Below are 20,311 nucleotides of genomic sequence, written 5' to 3'. Positions count from 1 at the left end.
GACGGGACGCGGCCCTCACCTCCCGTTGCCAGGAGAACCCCTCCTTCCTCCTCCCCTCGCGATCCCTCAGCAGCCGCGACGTTAGCCAGTTTAAGCACGAGGAGAGAGAGAGAGAAGGAGCGAGAGAGGTCCGCCAGCCCGTCGCAGGCCCCACTTCCGGTGCGGCTCACTATTTGGCAGGAAGCGGCCCCCCCGCGCGCGCGCGTCCTCTCCCCGCCTTCCCTGGCCGAGCGGGGGCTGCCTCCCCCCCCCCCCGGCGGTGGGCTCACTATGTGGCAGCCTCCGCCGCCGCCACCTCCGCCGCTCTTGCCGTCGCCGCCGGGAGGAGGAGCCGGAGCCGGGCGCTCCGCGATGGAGGCTGAGCGGGTGGCGGCGCGGGCCCAGCAGGCCCCCGCTCAGGCCCTGGCGGCAGCGGCAGCGGCAGCGGCGGCCGGGGGGGGAGACCAGCCGCCTCAGCCGCCCCCTCCCCCGCCGCCCCAGCAGCAGCAGCAGCAGCCCCCTCAGCCGCCGGCCCCGGCCTCCTCCTCCTCCTCGTCGCCGTCGCCGGGCGGCCGCGGCGAGCTGAGCCTGCCGGGCATCCTACACTTCATCCAGCACGAGTGGGCGCGCTTCGAGGCCGAGAAGAGCCGCTGGGAGGCCGAGAGGGCCGAGCTCCAGGTGGGAGACGGCGGGGCGGGATTACCGGGTCTGCTGCTGCCTGCTGGGGGTCTGCGGGGGTCTCTCGCTCCTGCCGCCGGACCTGCCGCCATCTTGGTGGGGAATGGTGGCCGACGGGACTGGTGGGCGGGCGAGTGGGGGCAGGTAGGGGGCGAGGAGGACCCCCCGGAGGCTTATTCCCATCCTTGAGGCGGGGGGACCCCAAGAGGGACGAGGCTGGCGTTCTCTTCTATACCCCCCCACCACACACACACACTTCTCCCTAGGATTGCAGAGTCTGTAGGTGGTTTTGTTTCTCCCCACCCCCGCCGCCCCACACACCAATAAAAGGCTTTAAGGGAATATGATGGTTGGGTCTGTTGGAAGTCTCCCCCCCCAATGATTAGGGAGACATGACTGCCAGATATGTCCCCCAGACACTAGGGGTTCTCAATGTTGGGCCCCCAAATGTTATTGGACTTCAGCTCCCATAATCCCCAACCAAAGGCCACCGTGGCTGGGGATTATGGGAGCTGAAGTCCAAGAACATCTGGGGGCCCAACGTTGAGAATCCCTGAAGTGGGTCTCTTCTCCTTCTTCCCCCACCCCCCATGGCAGTGAGGGGTGTGAATTGTATTCCCAGGGAAAGTGAAACTGGGGGTATTGCCAGAAAGATATGGATGCCACCCCAGATTTGGGTTGGAAGGGTTATTTACACCTCGGACAAGATGATAGAGTTGATGTCTTTTCCCCCCTTCCTAATAAAGGTTAGGAGGAAGCTCAGGTTGGTGGTCGTCACCCATTGAAGCTTGAGAATGCTTATGACGTTCTGAGGGTGGTGGTGGTGGATGGCCCGTGTACCACACACACACCCCTCACTCACCCACAAGACTGATTAGGCTGCTTCCCCCTTAGATGGTGGCGGGGCTGATTCTCTTCAGCTGTGGTTAGATAGATAGTGTGGTCGTTTCCTTCCCACCCCCTGACCCCAGCTATGGGGAAGATGTGGTTGATCAGCTCGTCTATAGAAACTGTGACTTGGGAACATGCAGCAAAAGTTCAAAGAGGAAGAATATTTGGTGTGTGTTCTAATTTTTTTCCATCTCTGGGTGGAATGAGTTTTGTTCTGGGCGGCCGTCTCAAGGCAGTGTGTGCACACATACATTCAGACTGGGGCCTTCCTGATTCAACAACCTGAGCAGGATCCAAAATTAATTTGGTGGACATCAAAAACCTTGTGAGCACACACCTTAGAGGGAGCACTGTAAACACTTGTTTTCCAAATGGGTGCCCTTTGAAGACTGACTGAAAGATACAACCTATCCCCAGAAGGATTGGAGGGAGAATAGATTGGAGGGTGATTGTTGGGCTGAACTCTTCCATCCCACCCACCCCCCTGTTATCTACTCTTCTTTTGTAGAGACATACCTAAGGGGTTACTACTCCCCCCACCCACCCATGAGGCCACCCCTACTCAAAGTCTGTGTGATTCTATCATCCTAAAGGGGATGTACCTGAGAAATATGTGTGGTCTGGTTGTGTGGCCCCTTAAATTAATGGCAGCAGCAACATAGCCCATTTTCTGAACCAGTCAGGGATATTTTTATGCATCTAGGACATTGGTGCCCTTCTATTAAAGAGGGAGTTTTTTGGGGGGCGCATTCCCCCCCCCCTTGTCAAACACATATTCCTACTGCAAGGTAGGGTTAGGGTATGGTTGCCCTTGCTCAGGACTGCTCACTCCTCATTCCCAGGGACACATACGCACATGTGTGTATGTGTCCGTCCCCCCAGTGTTAGCCCTGTGATCTTTGTGGGGGTACAAATGACTTTCTGACCTCTGCTGAATGGAGGCTAGAGCACAGTAGCTATCCACACCCACCCACAGGGTCCTAGGTGGGGACAGGTGGGATGTCCTGTTTCAGCCACTATTTTAGTGACACATGATTGATGGGGATAGTGTGCATGAGTGGCTGACTTGTGGGGAGGCATCAGCTACTTACCCTTAGCCCATGCAATTTTGGATTATAACCAAGAATGTTTTTTTGTTTGTCTTAGGACAGGGGTAGGCAACCTTTAGTTGCCAGCTGCTGCTGAATTGCAGCTCCATCCTTAGGCACGGTAATTTGTGGCTTGGGATGATGGGAGTTGTAATTCAGCAACAGCTGGAGTGCCATGGGGTGCCTGCCCCTGTCCTAGAGGTTAGGGGAATGGTAAAATAGCCTGCTGATCCTAATGAAACTTGCTTCCAATTTCGTGTACTGAGGATGAAGGTATGAATCACTAGTTGTCTTGTGGCCAGATGCTTAGCATTTGTAGCAAGAAAGGGGAGATGGATGACAAACCTCCATCTAGACAGGGGCATGCTGATGTTCTCCCAGAGGGCAAGCAGGTTTCCGGATGGATAGCTCTGTTGTTGCCTCAAGTGAATGGGTGATCCCTTCCCCTTATAGGAGTCAACTGACCTCCACCTATGTAGGCTTTTAGGATATATAGATCTATTTCTCTCTTGTAAGTAGTTGAGTGTAACTGACATCTTGATGGGAGGCATGGGGAAGGATTGCATCTCCACCCTCCATGCTGATGAGGGGTGTGGGTGGATTTCACTGCCATCTGTTCTGTAGCAAATGGGGACAACCTTGAGGGAAGGGGTATGTAGGTGGGGGTGGAGATTGGCACCTGTCACTCCCAGGTGGTTGGGAAGCAGCTGTCTCCTACTGCCATAGTTACCAATGGGATTTGGAAATGACATGAGAGAGATGTATTTGTGTAGAGAAAGGGTGGCTGAGGAGTGGGGTGAAGCAGAACAGAGGCTGATTTAAGACTGGAGACAGATTATGTCTCTCTTTGCAGGGAGTTGAAGCTAATGTGGAAGAGAGAGGGGTGTATGTTCATCCTAATTTCACTTCTGAATGTGTTGCTTCTTCCGAATCATTTTCTACTTTCCCAAAAACTTACTGTTTGCAGCCAAAGTGGCATGGAAAAGAGAACAGGAATGAAATGTGTTCTCAGTGTTAACACAGGCACTCATCTAATGGAATGAATTAGTGGCAGGTTCAGGCTCTTCAAAAAGTAGTGCAAAACATAAGTAACCACGTGGGATATCTTGATAGCCACTTGCATAGACAGATGGATTAGATAAGTCCTTGGAGAAGAGGTCTAGGTTGCTAGCCAGCATTAGTTAAAAATGGGGCCTCCGTGTTCAGAGGCAGTATACCAGTGATTTCTCGATGTTAGGGACAAGCTGGATGAGTACTGTGTTTTATGTCTTGCTTGTAAACATCGCTGGGGAATTTTGGTGTCACATCCTGACAAATATGAATTTCAGTCAATTGCTTAAAAAAAAAGCTTCCATGTGCTTGGGAACTGTGGTGGGTAGAAGAGAACATGTCTGTTCCCCATCAATAGCAAATCTGCAACCACCACACCAGAAAAATGAAGGCTAGAGAGAGAGAAAAATGGTTCTAGGCTGAAAGTGGCTTTAAATGATGCATGTGTACATGCTCCCCTCTTTTAAAAAGAAAAAAAACCTGTTCACCCCCAGTTTGAGAAATGCCTATTACCTGTAGCAGAGGACATTTCCCTAGTCCAAGGCATATACAAAGAAGACACAACCTCCTGGGAAGTCTAGTCCTATTAATGACATCCTCAGTACTCCTTGGCTCCTTAACTTGGTTTACAGAGTGCTTTTCAACGGCTTTAGCCTTTCCGCAGCATGTGGCTGAGTTCTCCTGCCCTGTTAAGTGTGAATTTATGATGAGGCACCAGAATTGCTGTTGGAGGCAAGGAAGCCAGCCTTCAGCCGTCCGTCTGTGAAATGCCAGTTTGCCACCCTGCATGAGTTTCTTTTCCAAACAATGCCATTGCTGTTCTGCTGCAATGTTTTGGAATATAGAGTCTGCTGCTCCTACAGAGAGGACATTCTCTGCAGTTATGAGCCAGACAGCTTTAGGAGCTACAAGCAGCTTCCTGTTCCAGTACTTCCAAGTTGCATTTTGCGAGCCCATAGCTTATGGCCTGCTAAGAGAGAAACTCCAATTCCCAGCCCTGCCCTTTCAGTCACTGGGATGAAGGCAGGGTCTGGATTAGGTTTAATAGGAGAGCTGCTGCCACCTTGGGATTGCTGTGTACAATTTATTTATTTATTCATTGTTTGTTATTTGTTTGTTATCTCTCTTTGTAAACCGCCCTGAGCCATTTTTGGAAGGGCGGTATAGAAATCAAATTAATAAGAATAAGAATAATAATATATCGCCCTTCCAAAAATGGCTCAGGGTGGTTTACACAGAGAAATAATAAATAAATAAATACGATGGCTCCCTGTCCCCAAAGGGCTCACAATCTAAAAAGAAACATAAGATAGACACCAACAACAGTCACTGGAAGTACTGTGCTGAGGGTGGAGAGGGCCAGTTGCTTCCCCCTTGCTAAAGAAAGAGAATCACCACTTTAAAAAGGTGCCTCCTTGCCAAGTTAGCAGGGGTAATTCAGCCCCTCTCATGTGTCTGGATTGCCTCCTGCTGTCGACGCACACAGCCCCTGTCCTGAAAGGCTGTATGAAGGTTTTTCTCTTCTGTCTTCTTACCTGCCTGTTTGCCGAGTCCCCCTCTGCAGCACACAGTCGTCCTTGTTTTGTGCATAGCTTCTTTCCAGTCATACCCCCATTTCCTCTTCCCTTTCAGCACTTGTGCTAACATGCAACAGTCTTGTGACATCGCAGCAGTTAAGCCAGAGAGGGGAAGAAACTCACGGGCAAGGAATAGGCCTCTTTCTCCCCCTGCCCCCAACGTATCTGACTGACAGTATTGTGTAGACTTTCCTGAAGCGGAGCTGCACCTCCTAAATTCCTTATCTGGCCTGAATAGGACATGTATTTCCTAATCTTCTGGTTCTTGTCCGCACCAGGCACAGGTGGCATTTCTTCAGGGGGAGAGGAAGGGCCAAGAGAACCTCAAAACAGATCTTGTACGGAGGATAAAGATGCTGGAATATGCTCTGAAGCAGGAGAGGTGAGTCATATCCCATGTCAAGCAGGTCCTCTTGGTGTATCCTTGGAGCCAGGGGTAACGTAGCTTATGGATTCCTAATTGGGATTCACATATCTCTTCATTGTTTGGGCTGGAAAGGGGGTGAAATCTACCATTGCTATGATGGTGATACTTGATCTGTGCTCATCCCCTTTTAAAAAATTCCCTTAGAGGCGTGGGTTGGGTGGTGTGTGCCTCATCAGTGTGTTTTGCAGTGCTCCTCACTGTAAAAATTAGACAGATCCATATTGCTTATGTCTCCAGCATGAGTTTCCAATGTCCTCTTACTTCCAGGTCAAAGTACCACAAGCTGAAATTTGGCACTGAACTGAACCAAGGGGAAAAGAAACCAGACATGTCAGAACCAGGTATTGTTGCAAGGATGTCGTCATCTCACTTGCTCCTGTAAGGCAAAGACTTCTTGGCTTAGCCACTCCAGCCAGGGCTTATGGAGGAGCTGCAGGGTCAGGAGCACTGTTTTCCAGCTGGGATGGTGAGTGACTTCCAGGAACTATTAGTTCCTTCAGGTCATCTACTGAGGCCCTGCTGTAGGCGCCCCCACCCCCTGAGGTTAGGCAGGTGGCAACCAGGGTTATGGCTGCCTCTGCAGTGGTGCCCCACTTAGGGCACACCTTCCTGAGAAGTGTGTGCTTGCTGGCATTTTTTATCCTTTTGGCATCAAGTGACAGCTGTCTTGTTTCCCTGAGCCCTTTACCATTGGTTGTCTTCTTGCTCTACTATTGTTTTTTCACTTTTAGTCTGGATTTAACAGTTTGGTATTTAAAGGGTAAAGTGTGCCGCCCAGTCGGTTTTGACTCCTGGTGCCCACAGAGCCATGTGGTTTTCTTTTGATAGAATACAGGAGGGTTTTTACCATTGCCTTCTCCTGCACAGTATTTATTTTTATTTTTATTTATTTTTACATTTATATCCTGTTTTTCCTCCGAGGAGCTCAGAGCAGTGTACATGGTTATGTTTATCCTCAAAACAACACTGTGAGGTAGGTTAGGCTGAGAGATACATGACTGGCCCAGTATGAGATGATGCCTTTAAGCATCTTCCTATATCGCTGCTGCCTGATATAGTACCAGCAGGGATTCGAACTGGCAACCTTCTGTTTGTTAGTCAAGCATTTCCCCACTGTGCCATTAGGTGGCTCCAGTTTGGTATTTGGGGTTTGTGTAATGACTTTTCTGGTTTGTTTTACTGTGTTACTTGTAAGCCATGTAAAACACTGAAAAGTGACAAAATGGGGTTCAGTTATTGCCCTGAACATGTGATGCCCCTCAAATCCCTGTACTGACTTCCTGTCCACTCTAGGATCCAGCACAGACTCCATGGCCTTGCCCCTTCTACTCTCTCAACTCTTGTATCCTGCCGGTGACCTCCACTTCTGCCATCCTAGCCTCTTCTGTTCCCTCAAACAAATCTACTCTTTCTCTCTTGCTGCCCCCTTATGCCTGGAATTGTCTCCCACGACACCGGTGATGCCTCCTCTCTCTTGCTTCCTTCACAACCCTCCTCAAAGCTCGCTTTTCCCACCAAGCCTTTGGCACGGCCCCTTTGCATGCTGAAGGTTCAGGTTCAGTCCCTGGCATCTCCAGTTAAAAAGCATCGCGGCCAGCAGGGTTTGGGGAAACCACCTGCCTGAGACCTTGGAGAGCTATTGCTAGCCAGAGGAGTCATTACTGAACTAACCCTAATGGCTGAATTGATTTGCCCAGTCATGGTCTGACTCTACACTCACTGGCTCTAATTTTTTATTTATGTTTTGGCACGTGATGGCCTTGCCATTTTATACTGTCTCTATCACCATGAGGTTCAGAAACTTTCTAATGGCAGTGTGATTTTCTGATGGAAACCATTTTTGGGCTTTCTTCTAGTCTTGAATGGGCCAGCAGAACCAATTTCACTGGAAAGCAACCAGTTTATGTGGAAGGAAGGGCGTCAGCTCCTCCGCCAGTAAGTATAGAGAGGCTTCCAGGGCTGAGGTGCTGTGGGCGATCAAGACCGTGTGAGGCCCTTCCAGTCAATTAGCTGTAGACTGGTGGCCCATTTGGCAGCCTCCCTCCAGACACACTGGGCCTTAGGGCCTGCTAGTTGCTGACCCCTACATTGCATTGAAGGAGGGTGCCTTTCCCCTTGTGACTGGTCTCCCCAGGTACCTGGAAGAAGTGGGCTACACGGACACCATCTTAGACATGCGCTCCAAGCGAGTTCGCTCTCTGCTGGGCCGCTGCTCTATGGAGTTGAATGGCGCGGCTGAACCCTGCGGCTTAGGCCCCGGGCCCACCTCTGGCCCTGCGGGGTTGAACGGGGGCGAATCCCTCCTTGTCAAGCAGATAGAGGAGCAGATCAAAAGGTGAGTGTCTTGGTCACAGGAGAGGGAGGGGCTTCTCCATGCCCTTCACTTTGGTTCCCAACCTTGGGTCTCTAGATGTGTTGGACCCTAACCCTCATAATCCCCAGCCACAATGACTGAAGGCTCGGGATGGTGGGAGTTCGAGTCCAGCAGCACCTGGAGACCCAAGGTTGGGAGTTCCTGCTGCAGGAGATGTGAGTCTTCCTCTTCTGGCTTGCCCCAGCCACCGCCCTCCCCCAAGAGTCTGGCAAGCAGGTGCAGTCCCATCACAGTCCTTTCTGGTGCTTCCTGGCTCTAATCTGTTGCCCGTGTTGGACACACGGGGCCTTTACCATAGAGATGCAGGAAAAGAGCGGCACCCATAGAGAAGAGTTCAGCTGTAATACTAAACTGTGGCTTGGCACTAGAAAAACTAACCCAGTGAGTCCTGAGCTCACATGCAATCTCCGAGAAAGGAATTGCAAACTTTGGGGTTTTTTGAACTAGCTACAGTTTCCCTTTCTGTGTGAACCCAGGGAACTCTGGTTGGTTCTAACTGTGGTTGGCTAACAGACCAAGGTGTCGGATCACAATGTGTGTAGGGGGAACATGAGCCTGAAGCTCACTGTGGCTCATTCTTGGAGTGCTAGTTCTTCTCTGAACTGGGCCATGGAATCCTGGCCCATGCTGGCTACCTCCCCCCCCCCCCCCCGGCCATTAGTTCCCACTGTGTGTTACGTCAGCCTCTTATTTTTGTAGACTGTGGCTAGCAGTAGGGGAGGGTCAGAGAAGACTGTCCATGATCTTTCACAAAACAACTTCTTGAAGGTTCATATAGTCCTGATAATCGTGGTGATGTCTCGGGTTCACATGCAACCCCCTATTCCTCTTTGCATGTAAGGGGAGGGAATTGCATCTCTGTCGACCTGGATGCAAAGTTCATCAGATCTGCACAGCTTATTTCAGAGACGGGAGAGGGAAGCCCCCTATAACAGGGAGATAGTTTGTTCCCGGCCCTTCTAGGGGTTGAGTTCATATCCTCGAGCAAAATTTTCTATTTATTCTCATCAAACTGCAGCCTTCCAGCTCCTTCTGGCCTACAGCCCCCATCATCCCCAGTCACAGTGGCCAGTTGCCAGGGAGGATGGGAGTTGTAGGTCAACAACAGCTGGAGGGCCACAGTTTGACATCCCCGAAAGTGATTTCCCCCCTCACTCTTGCCTTACGGAGGTGTCACAGGCTCCAGTCAGGATGCACTGGCATCAGCTGTTCTTCCTTTTTTTTCCCCTTGAAAAAGGAATGCTGGGAAGGAGACAAAGGATCGCATCAGCAGCGCAGTGATGGAGAAGATTCCCTTCTTGCACGGCTGCGAGGAAGAAGACAGTGATGAAGAGGAGGATTTGGAAAGCCTTCCCCTTGAGACACAACGGCAACACAAGAAGCAGCGAGTAAAGGTACTTGCTGCCCTCTGTGAAGGAAGCAACAAGATGGAGAACTTCGTTTGGAGCAGTGATAAACAGGGCTTTGAAAGGCTGGGGTTAGGCTATTAAGATCTGTTCTGTTTCCTGAAGGGAATCCGTATTAAGGGATTTGCAGCAGGGAGTGGGGAGTTGCATTGTCGCTTCTCCCCAGGGAAGCAGGTTAGAAGAAAGTGGGTCTCACTTATAAACAAAATGCTGTTTGGCGCGTCATCCAGCCCTGCTCTGTCAGACCAAAGGTTTGTCTTATCCAGCATCCTGCTTCTCGGCGGGCCAGCCAGATCCCTCGGGGAAGCCCACAAGCAACACATGTTGTGTGAAGAATGCCTTTTTTTGGTCTGCCCTCAATGTTCTACTAATCAATTTCATTCAGTGACCTCAAGTAGGGAAAAAAACGTTGTCCACTTTCTCTACACCATGAACAATTTTGTAAGCCTCTGTTGGTTGCCTTTTTTCTAAACTCAAAAATAGTAGGCCTGGGTGTAAGGGAGTCCTGGTTCTGTCCCTTTCTCTGTTGTGCTCTTTGGACACAAAGGAACCCAGATGTCTCCAGACTCACCTGTTGGCCATCAGTTGGCCCCGTCATACCCCTAAGCTGCTCATGTGGGAACACAGTTCCTTTTCACCAGGCTGCTGCTGCCCATCTGGATGCAGATGCCTAGCCCTCTTGTGATTTGTGCCCTTATCCTCCTTGCTAGCTCTCCAACAAGCCCCTGATGCCAGAAGTGGAGGATGAAGATGACGACGAGGACTCAGAGGATGCGCTGAGCGAGTTTGACTTCCTGGGCTCTGGGGAAAATGGCGAGGGCTCTGGGGATACACGGCGTGCTGGAGATGGCAACGAACTTGGTAATGATGGAGCTGGGTCCAGTATCACTCTGTGCTTCCTCTCCTTGTCAGAAATGTTCTCCAGGCTCTGTGTAGGACTTGAGCTTCATATCTCCTGGTTGAGTCCAACCAGCCTTGAGATGGAGGTGGGAAATACAATAACGCTGTTACACAAATCACCACGGTTCAGTGGATGTGTGTTGCATCTCAGCAGGAGCTGAGTCTCGTTGGCTGACAATCTTTTTCTTTATTTGAGCTTTGCTCCTTGTCCCAAAGAAGTACCTGTGTTTGCCAACTTGCAACTGCCAAAGTCTGACTTAACTTTCTCCCTTCATCATCTGCTTTCCTTGTAGAAACTCGCCGCGTGAAGCTCCAAGGTATGCTTGCCGATCTCCGAGATGTCGATGGGCTTCCCCCTAAGCCATCCATGCCTTCGGCCAGTCAGCCCAGGTCTCATGAAGGTGATGGCTTGGTTTAGCCCTCTAAGCTTTGTGCCTTCCTCTTCCCTCTTTGTGGTCACAGTCAAAGCATTCTCCCACCTGTTGGGAGAATGCCACACAGTCAGATGCCACACGGTCAAAGCATTCTCCCACCCATTGACTGGCATGTTGCCACACTTTTGATCTGTGTTCTCTCCTCTCCCTGAAACAGGGTCTATGGGCTTCTCCTCAGATGTGTTTATCATGGACACCATTGGTGGAGGAGAGGTCAGCCTTGGTGACCTCGCCGACCTGACTGTCACCAATGACAATGAGCTAAGCTGTGATGTGAGTAACTGCGCAGACTGGTTCCTGATGGTTCTCACTGTCCCACTCCTGCCTTCCTGGCCCCCTTTCTTCTCATCCAGCTGCTATGATGGCCATCTGTGCAGGGAAGTGGGGCTGTCTGGGTGATGGGGCAGTCCTTGTGGTGGAGGGCTCAAGTGGGGCACCTGGATGAGCAGTCATGCTCTTTTCCTCCTGCCCCCACAGCTCTCGGATAGCAAAGATGCCTTCAAGAAGACATGGAACCCCAAGTTCACCCTCCGGAGTCACTATGATGGCATCCGGGCCCTGGTGTTCCACCATGTGGAGTCTGCACTGGTCACTGCCTCAGAGGATGGCACACTGAAGCTGTGGAACCTCCAGAAGACGGTTGCTGCCAAAAAGTGAGCCTGCTGTCCTTAGGGCAGAGTAGTTGGCCTGAGTGCGAAAGTTAGAGGCCTCGCAGGGAGGCAGCAGAACTGAAGAACCTTCTCTTGTTGGAAGGACGTGATGGCTCAGCCAGGAGCTGCAGCACAGGACACCTTTCATACCACTTTCGAGCCTCTGTCTTTTAGGGCTACTGACCAAGAAACACCGTGAATGGTTTGTGAGGAGCCCTGAGACTCTTTCAGAGTTCTCAGCAGCCTCTCAATGCTACAGTTCTCTGGGGGAAATCTGGTGTGCATTTGGTTAAATTTTTAGTCTGAGAAGTACCCCCAAAGAGATGAGCAAAATGTACATAAAGTAACCAGCCAAAGCTGATGAAAAACCCCACATCGTAACAAGTGCCAGAACCTCCAGCTATTGAAAACCTGAAGGCCAATCCTGCTTCCCCAGCTTGGGTTTTCACAAGTCCTAGAGCAAGAGATCCCTCTTGTGCCCCATAGTCCTCTGTCCCAGTACACAATGTCTCTGGGGGTGAGGGCAGCTGGGCAGAGGGCAGATCCTGGCTCTTCCCACTGGCTGCCGAAGCCTCTGCAGGGACAGTGATGGAAAATATCCCCTCCCCAGACCTTGGGTGTTGCTTCTGGTTACATTAAAAATTGTGCAGGAGCGTGGGTTGCTGTCTGACCTGCTTCCTCCCTCTTCTCTGCTGTTGCAGGAATGCTGCGTTGGACGTGGAGCCTGTCTATGCATTCAGGGCACACAGGTGTGTATGGGAGTCCAGCAAGCAGGGGTGGGAGGTATTTATCCCTAGCTGGCTGTGGCCAGAAGGAGCACCTTGAGCTTTGGAAGGTAAACCACAAGGCAGAAGAATACATGGGATTTCCCCTTCTTGGGGAATGCTTTTAGTCCAAGAACAAAAGTCATCTTCTCGACCATGGTGGTTTGGAAACTCTTAACTTCTGGGACCCCTTTTCATGGCCACTTTCAGAAGCCCAAGCATCGGGTAGAGGCTTCTGGGTCATGTTCTGAGGTGTGCTGTTGGCTTGTGTGGGCAGCCAGCCTGGCGGATTGGGCCTTGCTGTTGCCCTGCACAGTCCAGCACTCTCCTGCCTGTGGCAGAGGAAGGTCAGGAGCTTTGGTGGCAGCTTGACCAGCAGCAGAGTCTTGAGCAGGACACTTGGAAATTGACCAGTCCAGTCTCTGCCTCTGCCACATGTTAGCAGCATGAAGAGTCGCCCCTCCCCTAGACCCCTGCTCTTGGGCACTGACATCTGGTCTGGAGAAGGGTGTACATCTCCTGAACCTAGTGGCGCCCCCACATGAGCAACACCAATAAGGATGGCCCTTTTGGAGGGGTGGCAGAGGCCTCTCCACTTTGGTGCTCTTCTGTCCACAAATAGCCCCCTAGAAGGATGAAATGGCCGGTTTCAATAGGAGTTTGCTGCTGCTCTTAAAACGGTGGCAGACCAGGTCAGCCACGTCTTTCAGGGCGGCCTGTTTGGCCTCACTGAGGAAGCCCTGAAAAGCTGCTGAGGCAGCCCTCCCGGCCTCTGTGCTGGACGTGCAGAGGCCCCGTTGGCTTCTCACCTGCTTCTCCCTGCTCCCTCTTAGGGGCCCCGTGCTCTCTGTTGCCATGGGCTGCAACAGTGAATACTGTTACAGCGGAGGAACAGACACGAGGATCCGCTGCTGGAGGATCCCGGATCTCAGCATGGACCCTTACGACGGATACGGTAAAGACAGGCAGCTGTGTGTCCCGACAGCACAACCTCGTGTCTCCCTTGCTTGCTTCCTTTAATTTGAGCATGCCACGTTGAGCACTGAAATGTATAGACAGCAGTGTTCCCTCTAGGGATTTCTAGATGTTGTGGACTACAGCTCTCAGAGTCCCCAAGCAAAAGCCATTGCAGCTGGGGATTCTGGGAGTTGTAGTCAACAACCTCTGGAAATCCCTGTTAGAGGGAACACCGAGCAGGTGTGGGAATGCCTCCTTACCACCCCCAAAGAGAGTTAAGAGTGGGAGATGGGAGGTATTGATCAACTGCAGCTTTTGCAAGGTGCTGGTTTCCACAAACTTTTTACTGGGAGGGGTTATGGGGAAACAATTTGTTTCTATTTAACTGGGCTGCTGCTGGAGTCACGGTGGCCCAATGCCCATGTTTACTTTCTCGAGCTAATCCATGTTGGTTTTTGTTTCTTTGACATATTTGTATGTTGCCCAAAACTTCTCTGGGTGGCTTCCAGTAAAACGTTGATGGAATAAACCTCATGGCCTTTGGAGATAATTTTTCCAATAACTTGAGTGCTTTGGAGTTTTTCTGCATGTTTGAAGGTCAAAGCCTGTTGCTTATGCAGGTATCCATCTTTTTTCGCTTGCACCAGGAAGTGAAGCTAATCTCTGTCCCTTTCCCACCCCACTCTATAGCTCGCAGTTGCCCCACTAGAATGGACTTATGTGGGGCCAGAAGACCAAAATCACCACAGTGTCCTTTATTATGTATCTAGTGAACAGAATTTGGAACTTCCTGCCACTCTCCAACATTTAGCTGTCACTTGAAAACTCTTTATTTCAGTAGGCTTTTGGTCTGGTTTATTCTCGGTGTGATGTTAAAGCACCAGTTTTAAAATTATATCTGCCTTTTGTTAGTGTCTTTGTGTGTGCTGTTAAATATTGCTGTTGGCTGCTTTGCGTTTTGAACCGGGAAAGCAGCTATCAGTTTTCTTAAGCAAATGTCACCTTGGGGCCTCTGGGGGCAAAACAAAAGACAGGCAGATTCTGCACTTTAAGGAGAAACACTCACACAGCTCTGAGCTGCTTGTGGGGGTAGCTGGGCCCGTTTATTGCAGCATAGAAGCAGGCCTGTGGTACTAGTTTTGTTCACTTTCTGGCACAGATCCAAGCATGCTCAGCAACGTCCTGGATGGCCACACAGATGCAGTCTGGGGCCTGGCGTTCAGCACCTCCAAGAACCGCCTGGCTTCATGCTCGGCAGATGGCACAGTGAGGATCTGGGACCCGAGCAGCAGTGATTCCTCCTGCCTCAGCACCTACAAGGCGGAGAGTGGTGAGCTGGGACCTTAACGAGAGTCGGCCTCAGTTTGGCATAGAGAGGAGCCTCTGGCCCCTCGAATCCCACCCGAGAGCTCATTTGTTATATGAAACCATATGAGTGTTTCTCACTCTCAGAAATGGGCATAAGAGTGACAGTAGCCACTCTAGAAAAGGTGTGGGTGAGGGGAGGGAGAGGGAGGGCAGGAGAGAGATGATAAAGGGAAATGCTGCCGCCGAGCTTGCTCTCCCCTTCTTCTTCATCAGTGGCCTGTTTCACAGGGAGCGCTCCTGAGCTGTGTACAGACAATAGTGTTTCACAGAGCTGGATGCAGAACTGTGCAGCATCTGTTGCCTAGAGGGTGCACACACCCACACCCATCCCACTATCATCTCTGGTCAGTGTCTGGCTTCTGTTAGCACCTCAGGGCAGTCTCTGGGGGACGTTAAAAGAGCCGCTCCCAGCAGTGGAACTAGCACTGCTGTGCCGGACACCAGTATATTTTGGTGACTCTTTCAGATTGCTGTTAGTGGGAAAGGGAGGAAAGGTCCCTCCCCGTCCTTTCTGAAACTTCTCTGTAGGAAGGGTGGTCTCTTATGGAGTACATCTGCCACTCCCCTAGGTAGGTCCTGAAAGCCACTGAGCATGCTCAGTCCTTGGGCCATTTTAGCCTTTAAAATGGTTACATATCTGGGGAGTCCACCAAAGAGGCAGAACTGATCATTAGGTGGTTCCATTTGGTTGCCAAACTAATTGGCAATAGTCCTGACTGCTCTGGCCAGCAGCAGCTCTTCCGATGCTGGGCTGTAGAGGGAGCCAGTGTCCAACTGCTGGTCTCCCTCCTCCTCCTCCTTTGGCAGAGAACGGTATCCCCACCTCCATCACATTCTCCAGTACTGACCCTGGGCATGCGGTGGCAGCCTTCCAGACAGGCTACACGGTTCTTTACGATGTGGAGGCCAGCTGCCCTGTCCTGACACTGGAGTCTAGGCCGGCCAATGGTGAGTCCAGGCTACCAGGGGGGTGGAAAAGGCGTGGCGCTGGCTTGTAGGAAGGGGGAGTTGGAAGGTCGAGCGTGTCTAAGGGCTGGGCTTCAGTGCCTCTCTTCTGCTCCCCCCACAGGGACCAGTCAAATCAACCAAGTTGTGAGCCACCCAACCCAGCCAATCACCATCACAGCCCACGATGACCGAGGGATCCGCTTCCTAGACAATCGGACAGGTAGGGCTATCGGTTGGGTGCCTGAATTGGCTGGATGGTGCAAATTTGTAACCCTCCTCTGCCCTTGGGTCGGTGGAACCACACCCGCTTTTTAAACACGGTGTAAGTGGGCAGCTTCCACCCTGCCCTGGATATGGAGCTTCTGCTGCTGAGAGGTTTTGGAGAAGCAGCAAGGGTTTAATTTGTATTCTGCAGTAAAATATTCAAAGGGAAAACCCATCTCTTCTCCCCATGCAGGGAAAGCTGTGCACTCCATGGTGGCTCACCTGGATGCTGTCACCTGTCTTGCTGCAGATCCCAACGGAGTTTTCCTGATGTCAGGCAGTAAGTGCCTTGGAAGTGTTGCCACCTTTCCTCACGTTGAGCCCGGGGGGGGGGGGGCTGTAACTCAAGCGGGGTGGGGGTCCCTGTCTTGGGCAACGGCCAGCTGCTTCCCTGAACGTTCAGCTTTGTTTTTTAAGAGGCCTCTAGCTGTAGGGAGAGGGTCAGGATGGAAGTGGCAGTCCCTGGAGTCCCTGCTTGGCCCTCAAATTGCACAGCCCAGAGGCAAAACCAGGCTGTGGATGGGAAGCACCTGGGGCAATGGGGCTTGGCAGCTTGACACACAGAGTACATGTGGGAAGGCGCTTTGGTCTCTTTCCCCACCCCCACCCCGCCTCCGTGTTGGGCTGGCTCTGTTCGGCTGGCCTCTCCGTGTGAAGTCACTTTCTCCTCTGCCCGGTGACTGATCTGTCTGGCCCAGCCCTGTCTGCTGTGACAGCAGCAGCTATCCAAGGATCCAGGCAGAGGCTTCTCTCCCAGCCCTGCGGAAGGATTGAACCTGGGACCTCCTCGCATGCACGGGTTGTGCCCTCGCCCTGAGCCACGCCCCTCTCGCAGCCGGCCAAGGGCTCTTCGCAGGGCATTCTCCGCACATGTGTCTAATAGGGTCTCCTTCACCTGTGGGTGCGTGCATGCCCCAGCTCACGTCCCATGGTTCCTCTGCCCTCCCCAGGTCATGACTGCTCCCTCCGGCTGTGGAATCTGGACAACAAGACGTGCATGCAGGAAATCACGGCCCACCGCAAGAAGCACGAGGAGGCCATCCATGACGTGGCCTTCCACCCCAGCAAAACCCTGATTGCCAGTGCTGGGGCCGACGCCCTTGCCAAGGTCTTTGTATGAAAAGGGAAAGGGGCCTGCAGGTAAGCGAGACCCAGAAGGCTCAATCAGGGTGGGCTTTTTTTTTTTTTGCTGAGGCCTGCGTGTCCAACTTGCCCAACACGCTTTCTCTCTCTCTCGCCCCGCCCCGCCCCCCCAATAGGTGTGTCCCCAGGATTCCCCTCTCCTTCTCTTTTGTTTCTCTGGCCCAGCCAGTGGTGCTAACAACTCTTCTCTGCCACGGGCACCTCCCGCCATCTCCACCTGAGCTCAGGACTGACTCCTGCTGGACAGCGGTGGCCAGGGCGTGGAACAGGATCAAGGCAGACGCCTCCCTGACCTTGGGCTCACCTTCACCAGCACTGAAATATTTTCCGCTCATTTCAAGGTCGCCTGGTTTTTATTTCCCATCTCGGGGAGAGGAAAATTTCCTGGATGGCTGTTGTGGAGGCTGGTGGGAGCGGGGGGAGAGTTGAAACCGGGGCCTGCTGCTCTGTGAAGGCGGAAGGGCTCCTGACCCGGCTCTCCAAGGGGTCTCCGCCTCCTTAACCAGCTTGGGCAAGGATTTCTTTTCAAAATGATCTCGCTCCCCTCTTGCCCGTCTGGGTCTGTGTTGTTGGTTTGAGCTCCTCCTTGCCACTGTTGTGGGAGAAACCTCCCAGCATGGGGGAAACATGCTGCCCTTCAAATGCCGCTGCTTCCCTGGCCAGAGCAGATCCCAAATCCAGTTGCCATGTGACCCTCGCTCTTCCTGGCGGAGCTTCTTCATCTGAGCCAGAGGGAGGGGCAAGGTGCAGAGGGAACACCCCCCCACACACACATATACACACTTCTCCTCCTCTTTCCAGGCCGTTTCCTAGCACCAGCCAGCTGCAGCCACAAAGGCTTCCAAGTCTGTCGCTGGCAGTAGGGAGGGGCCACTTGCGTGCCAAGTTTGGGGCCATCAGGTCCCTCCCCACTTCTCCTGCTCTGCCCTAATCCAAACACAGACATACGGAGCATCGCCCGCCCCCCCGAATTTGCAGTATATGTGGGCAGCAGGATCTGAGCTGGAAAGGGCACGTAGGGTTGCTGCCAGATCTCTCGAGTGAGGCGGGGAAACTTGGTCCTGCCTCGGCTCCACACTCTCCCTTGCTCGGTTAGAGGTCACAGGGAAGAGGAGGGAGGCGAAGGGGGAATCCGAGAAGTGAACGGGGGTAGGTGGCAGTGCTGGCCTCCATTTACCCAGCTTGTTGCTAGCTGAATGTGGCCACGCAGCTCTCTGGTCACTTGCCGGTGGCTCTTCCAGGCAAGCGGGGAAGTGTCTGAGAAGGTGGAGCAGATGGAGCCAAGGGGAGGGGCTTTGGAAGGGAGTCGCAGGTGAGCGAGGTGCGGGGAGAAGGCGGGGTGTCGAGCAAGTCTCGTGGGAGCTCTCTTGGCCGGCATGGACATGTTGGGCAGGCTGTTTCAGGGGGCGTGTGCCTGTGGAGGGCACAGTGGCATTTTGGATATATCTGACGGGGGTGCGCTCTGAGCGGACGCAGTTGGGCCCGGTCTTCTGCTCAAAGACGCAGGCATGTCGGTTGGAGAATGTACAGTTTCCTGGCATGTTTTGAGCCATCATTCCCAAGGAGCCCCTTTTCTGGGCCCCAGGCTTGTAGGTCGATAGGCCCACCTTGGCAGTAAGTCTCCCCGCTTGGCTTCACTCTGCTGGATCTCTTGCTTCCTCATCCCCTGGGCAGGCCTGGACTGCAGTCATTCATACCCTTGGTCCCGGCAGTCAGCTTCCTCTCCTCTCACCCAGAGCCCAGACAAGTGGCTGCCCCTGCCCAGGTTCATCATCCGGCCACTCAGGCAACGTTGTGTAGGGAGTACCCCAGCCCTGCCCACAGCTGGGGGGCCTAATGGCTAAGGAGAGGCTCCATCCTCGTCCTCTGGGCCCTGGTGGGAGCTTTGGGAGCTGGCTTCAGATCCTAAGGATGCAGGCAGGAGAGGAAAGTGGGGAGGGGATGCTGGTGTGGCCAAAGGACCAGCAGTTCAGAGCCAGGGTCGTGTTGGAGCCTGGCACACCTGCTCCCCTGCCTTGTTCATGCAGTGAGGTGGGAGGTTGCCACCCTGTGTGATTTCCCTTTCTGTCTGTGTCAAAACCTACCCCTGTAGTTGGCAATCCTTTCGAAAAACACCAAAAAGATTCATGTGGGATTGGGGGCGCGATACATGTGCTTGATAAGCATGCAGTCTTTGATCTGTGTAGGTGTGAGGTTGGGATTATATTATTATTATTATTTTAACTTAAACTGGCCTCCTTGCCATGGGAGGACCTTGGGGGTAAGATCTCTTGCCCGTCCCGAGTAACCAGGTGGGGCTGTTCCAGGGCAGTGGGGCCAGGGAACCTCTCCCCGGCTCTTGCCTCTCAGCAGCTGCTGCTTGATCCTGCACAGGTTGGGGACCTGTGTGGCCTCTTAACACTACTGCCGACAGAAGGCGGAAGAGCCCGTTTCTGCAGGACTGAATCCGTCCACCTGAGACCAGGACCTGACAAAGCTGCCTCTGCTGAGGGCTCGGGAAGCCTTTAGGATGGCTCTGGCAGTGCCCAGTAAGTGGCGGAGCAATCCTCCCATCAGCTAAACAAACTGAACAGTAAAGCAGCAAATGCAGGAGAAGTTGGCTTGGGGGTGGGCGGGAGTTGTAACGTGTGGGTGCTTCTTATTCCCCTTCCCTTCTTCAGATAGGGCGGTGTACTCTCTCCCCCCCCCCGCCGCCCCTGAGGTTGGATCAAATCTCTCCTGCTAGCACCTTGCTCCCCCTCTTCCTTCTCCCCCCGCTCCCCTGATTTTTGGGGTTTTGCTGCCTGGGGTTAAAACACCATTTGTGTACATTCTGTATAGTGTAAGAAACTGAAATTTGGAAAACTAAAACCAAGAGACACCCAAAGGGCTGCTGCTGCTGTAACCACAATCACGTTATCACTGTGTGATAGTTTCTACGAGCCATGGTCTTTTTAAAAACAGTACTGAGTTGAGCTAATGTGGGGGTCCACGGGGGGGCGGGGGGTTGCAGGGGAGGGCAGATCAGCTCTTGTTCTCAGAAACCGTGCTCTTCCCGCGGAGCATGCCGCATGGGCTTCTCCCTCCCAATCGGGGGGCTCCCGACACCATCACCCACCAGCCACGTCTGAACCTTTGGCCTCCTCCTCGCTCCCTCCCCCTTCTCCTCCTATGTACCTGTTTGCTGTATTTATCTGGACTGAGAGCACCCCTGCCTTTTACAAATGCTGGTTAGCTTTTTATTGTATATTTATTTGAACTCCTTCTCTCCTCCTCTTTTTGTTTTGTTTAATCACAAGACTGAATTGTATGTGGGACAAAGACTGCCTCAGTAGTAGTAGTAGTAATAATAATAATAATAATAATAAAATGAAATTTCTTTGGCATAAGCGTGGGTTTTTGGTGGAGTGGCCCAGCCTCCAGTGTTCCCCTGC

General features: G+C 52.5%; 3 protein-coding genes across 7 annotated transcripts in view; 2 read left to right on the top strand and 1 right to left on the bottom strand.

Annotated features, from left to right (window-relative positions):
• FKRP (fukutin related protein) overlaps nt 1-766 on the bottom strand; it is a 43,374-nt gene extending 42,608 nt beyond the window's left edge. For 3 of the 4 annotated variants that reach the window (XR_008310795.1, XR_008310794.1, XM_053267823.1), the window contains exon 1: nt 20-249. The gene's annotated coding sequence lies outside the window, so the exon portion shown is untranslated. Of the gene's footprint in view, nt 1-19; nt 250-682 lie in introns of those variants that run through there. The other variant, XM_053267824.1, reaches the window with a different exon arrangement.
• On the top strand, nt 218-20,266 carry STRN4 (striatin 4). 2 transcript variants are annotated; one of them, XM_053267820.1, is made up of 18 exons: nt 218-657; nt 5,542-5,645; nt 5,958-6,031; nt 7,547-7,625; nt 7,825-8,025; nt 9,302-9,458; nt 10,181-10,331; nt 10,664-10,771; nt 10,962-11,077; nt 11,282-11,457; nt 12,156-12,203; nt 13,052-13,173; nt 14,335-14,505; nt 15,351-15,491; nt 15,613-15,711; nt 15,949-16,035; nt 16,706-16,895; nt 17,064-20,266. In XM_053267820.1, exons 1-17 carry the CDS (start codon nt 271-273, stop codon nt 16,873-16,875), a joined length of 2,391 nt encoding a protein of 796 aa, XP_053123795.1. In that variant the 5' UTR covers nt 218-270; the 3' UTR covers nt 16,876-16,895; nt 17,064-20,266. The 2 variants fall into 2 exon arrangements, with proteins under 2 accessions (XP_053123795.1, XP_053123794.1); XM_053267819.1 differs by having other exon boundaries at nt 220-657; nt 17,015-20,266.
• The window catches only part of PRKD2 (protein kinase D2), a 40,990-nt gene continuing 37,467 nt past the window's right edge, over nt 16,789-20,311 (top strand). Inside the window, exon 1 of the mRNA XM_053267818.1 lies at nt 16,789-16,895. Within this exon, the coding sequence (XP_053123793.1) occupies nt 16,872-16,895 (24 nt within the window). The 5' untranslated portion in view covers nt 16,789-16,871. The remainder of the gene's footprint in view (nt 16,896-20,311) is intronic.

This window comes from Hemicordylus capensis, chromosome 7, assembly GCF_027244095.1.
Source record: "Hemicordylus capensis ecotype Gifberg chromosome 7, rHemCap1.1.pri, whole genome shotgun sequence".
In the NCBI taxonomy this organism is placed as follows: domain Eukaryota; kingdom Metazoa; phylum Chordata; class Lepidosauria; order Squamata; family Cordylidae; genus Hemicordylus; species Hemicordylus capensis.
This window is presented reverse-complemented; position numbering and strand designations above follow the sequence as displayed.

Coding starts and splice junctions, on each gene's coding strand:
- STRN4 (XM_053267820.1), top strand. CDS start 271: ATGTGGCAGCCTCCGCCGCCGCCACCTCCGCCGCTCTTGCCGTCGCCG. Junction 9,459..10,180: donor ACAAGAAGCAGCGAGTAAAG/GTACTTGCTGCC, acceptor CCTCCTTGCTAG/CTCTCCAACAAGCCCCTGAT. Junction 10,332..10,663: donor TGGAGATGGCAACGAACTTG/GTAATGATGGAG, acceptor CTTTCCTTGTAG/AAACTCGCCGCGTGAAGCTC.